Source organism: Armigeres subalbatus, unplaced genomic scaffold, assembly GCF_024139115.2.
Source record: "Armigeres subalbatus isolate Guangzhou_Male unplaced genomic scaffold, GZ_Asu_2 Contig286, whole genome shotgun sequence".
NCBI classification, from domain to species: Eukaryota; Metazoa; Arthropoda; class Insecta; order Diptera; family Culicidae; genus Armigeres; species Armigeres subalbatus.
The window spans coordinates 86,368-89,632 of record NW_026943026.1 but is presented as its reverse complement, the minus strand read 5'-3'; the positions used below and the strand labels follow the sequence as shown (position 1 = coordinate 89,632).

Here is a 3,265-nt window from a genome sequence, read left to right as displayed (position 1 = left end):
TCGATTCATACGGATGAAAACGATTACGAGCTGTCTGATTCCTGGGATAATCTGCGCGGATCGGTGCTAGAACGGTTGGCTCGGGATGAGCGTGTTTTCGCTGGTAATAGTCTTCGTTCAGGCGAATTGTTTCGATCTCCCGCACCTTGTCGATCAAATCGGTGATCGTGCCACTTCTGTTGAGCATTCTCAAAGCCGCTGTTCTTACTTCACGATTACGTGCTTGCCCGGCGATGGTTCCAATGATTTCTTCGAATTCCTTGTCGTTACTGAATTCGCACAGCCTAGCTGTTGCCGAAACACGATTTACAAAATGCAGGTCAGTTTCATCCGCTTTCTGAGACATTAGTGCAAGCTTTCTCCTTTGCAACATAATGTCGGATCCGGATCAAGTACGTTTTCAGTCGTTGTAATGCATTAGAAAACGGCTCCATTTTTTCACAAGGAGCGCCCCCGTGGATCGTGTATTCTTGAATATTCCAAGCAGTCAGGGCCCAGCTTTGATCTTGAACAGGATGAATTGAGTAGCTTCATCCTCGATGCCTGCCAACTTCATCGAGTCAATCAACAAATCCTTCCACATCTCAAACGTATGTCTGTTAATGTCGTCATCGTCTGCCAAAGGTATACACTCTGGGACGTTTAGCGATGAAACCGAGTTGGTTTACAGATGACACAAATCGGGATTCTTCGTTTAATGCCGATTCAGCTCGGCGTGTGCTGGATGGTCTTGGAGCACCATCAAAATCATCACTACTCTGCTCGGCGATACTACTCGATGACTTTCGTGCGTCGGCGGTTGCCTTCCATGCCGCTTTTTCTGCTCGTTCTTTTTCCAATGCCTCCTGTAAGGCCGCCATTTGGGCTCTGGATTCTTCTAACTCCTTAGTTAGAGATTTAAATTTCTCTGATTTTACCGTCTTCCCTTTCATCTTCTTTCTCGGCGACTGTTCACTGCGGAAAAGAGATACCATAAAATAACAATTTAGAGATACTTTCCATAACGCAACAGTATAGTACATCGACTATATAATTTCAGTTTCAAGCTTCTTCTTTTTTTTTTTTGCTTGTCGAGTTTTCGCCGAACTTCAAACTGTTTTTGCACCTTTGTTCCTATGTAGTAAAATTTGAGTACGCGCATGCACATTGCACTCCGACGCAGACAATTTCTTTTCTTTTTTTCTTCTTATTTTTGCCCTTCCGTCAAAAATTATTTTAATATACTTCTGCCCTTCCGTCAGAAGTTTTCGTAATTTAATTTTGGTTTGTAATAAATAAATTGTAATTTCTAATCTAACCTCATTCCACCCTTCCGTTGAAATGAGTAAATGTCTCACGCCCTTCCGTCGTGGAATTCTTATGCACAATTTGTTGCCCGTCTGCCGGCATTTGATAACCTTAATCACAAGTTTTGAAGCCGCATGCTTTTTGGTCTTTGTCTTATTGGTATTTTTCGAGCGGTTTTCCTTCTTATATTTGATAATTCTCTTCAAATTATGAGTTTCACAAATCACTGATTTTCACTAGAAGCTTACTTACCTAATGGGAGCGTTCCCCGCGCCATTGTGGTGAACACCAGCCGATTTTCCGAGTTCTCGTTCCATCGCGGATGAAAAACTTTTTTTCCAGCCGTTCGCTGTAAGCGTCGTCAAGAGAATGTCTTCTCAGACTTTCGTTTTCACCTACGTACGAAAAAAGCTCTCCGACAACATATAGCTGAGAGAAGATTTATCTCTCTGCCATCCAATTGAATGATAGCGAGAAAGAAACAGACATATATCATACCTAGCATCATTTGAAACATTCTCGCTCTCTAGAATGTTCGCAACTTCCTCCTTCTCCTTGGCGTTGGACTTTTTTTTCTCAACTTCCGTTGTGTAAGATCGTTTGAAACCCTGTAACTGAAATTAAGTTCCCTCTTTTTCTTTAAATCTTGTAGTCCAACATGTATATATGTCTCACAGGTATGTCCAAGGTTATGTCTCATTCTCCACACTTAGGTCCCGCAACATGAAGACGGAAACAAAATATGAAATATGCTCTATACAAAATTCTGATTCTACCAGTGGCTCTTTATGGACATGAAGCATGGACGTTAAAAGAGGCAGACTGTAGAGCTTTCGGGGTTTTCGAGCGAGAAGTGCTGCGTACAATACTCGGAGGGACATTAGAAAATGGTGTGTGGCGTTGACGCATGAATCATGAGCTGTATGAAGTATACAAAGAAGAAAATATTGTGAATCGTATAAAATACGACAGACTTCAGTGGGCCCAAGACCGACGATTTTGGAGCTCTACAATACGCTTGGCATTGGTGTATCGACGCTGTAGCCAACCAGGTATCCAGATATCCTGGTACACAGAAAAAAATTCCATGGTAACGTTTACTATTTTGTAGACTACGCCATGTTTTTAAAACAACCACAAATTTTCAGTTAAATTAACCACGCATTCGGACAAATTCACCACTGATTCAGTTCATGCAACAACATTCTACCAGGACCACAGTTGATTTTTACTGCGCGCATGGTAAAATCAAACGGGTTTGTTGTCTGCTGAAAATCGTCGGTGCGTATTCTTAAATTAACCCTCGGAATGGTAGTTTCAACCGCAACATTTTTTTGAGTGTAGGTAAAAACGGGTATGTGAGAAAATCTATATATATATAAAAATGAATGTCTGTCTGTCTGACCCTTATAGATTCGGAAACTACTGAACCGATTTGTATGCAGCGGTTTTTGGGGCCGAGAAAGATGGTTCGAGGCTCCTCCCTCCTTTGGAAAAGAAACACTATTTTTTCATAACTCGAAAATTAATCAAACAAATGGAACAAAACCTGGCATGTAGAGGTTTAGGAAGGGAAGATATATTTCTGTGGTGATTCATAACCACCACCCCTTCTGTAAAGGGGGCTCCCATATAAATGAAACAGAAGTTTCTGCATAACTCGAGAACTAATCAGAGAATAAATCAATTCTAGGCGAAACAAAGTTCGTCGGGTCTGCCAGTCAAAAATAAAAAAAATATTTTCAATTTTTTTTAATGTTTTTGGGTGGTTTATGTCTTGGAAAGCTAAAATGCGTGAACGGGTACCTTATTTCTTGTCGATAATGCTTTAATACCATAATCGATGAAAGTTATTTCATTAAAATCAGTGTTGTTTGCCGTATTATTTATGAAAATAAGAAGACCCATTAAAATTTTCATTTTTTTGACGTAAACTACGTCTAAGGGGTGTAAAACGGAAATCTCCAAATCCAAGACC

The 3,265-nt window shown here is 40.5% G+C and overlaps 1 protein-coding gene across 1 annotated transcript; it reads right to left on the bottom strand.

Moving 5' to 3' along the window:
* Positions 1-608: 608 nt before the first annotated feature.
* Positions 609-1,680, bottom strand: LOC134203887 (uncharacterized). The gene is made up of 2 exons (XM_062678721.1): positions 1,540-1,680; positions 609-954 (listed from the first exon to the last, which is right to left on the bottom strand). The coding sequence occupies exons 1-2, from the start codon at positions 1,602-1,604 to the stop codon at positions 609-611; spliced, it is 411 nt and encodes a 136-aa protein (XP_062534705.1). The 5' UTR covers positions 1,605-1,680.
* Positions 1,681-3,265: the final 1,585 nt, after the last annotated feature.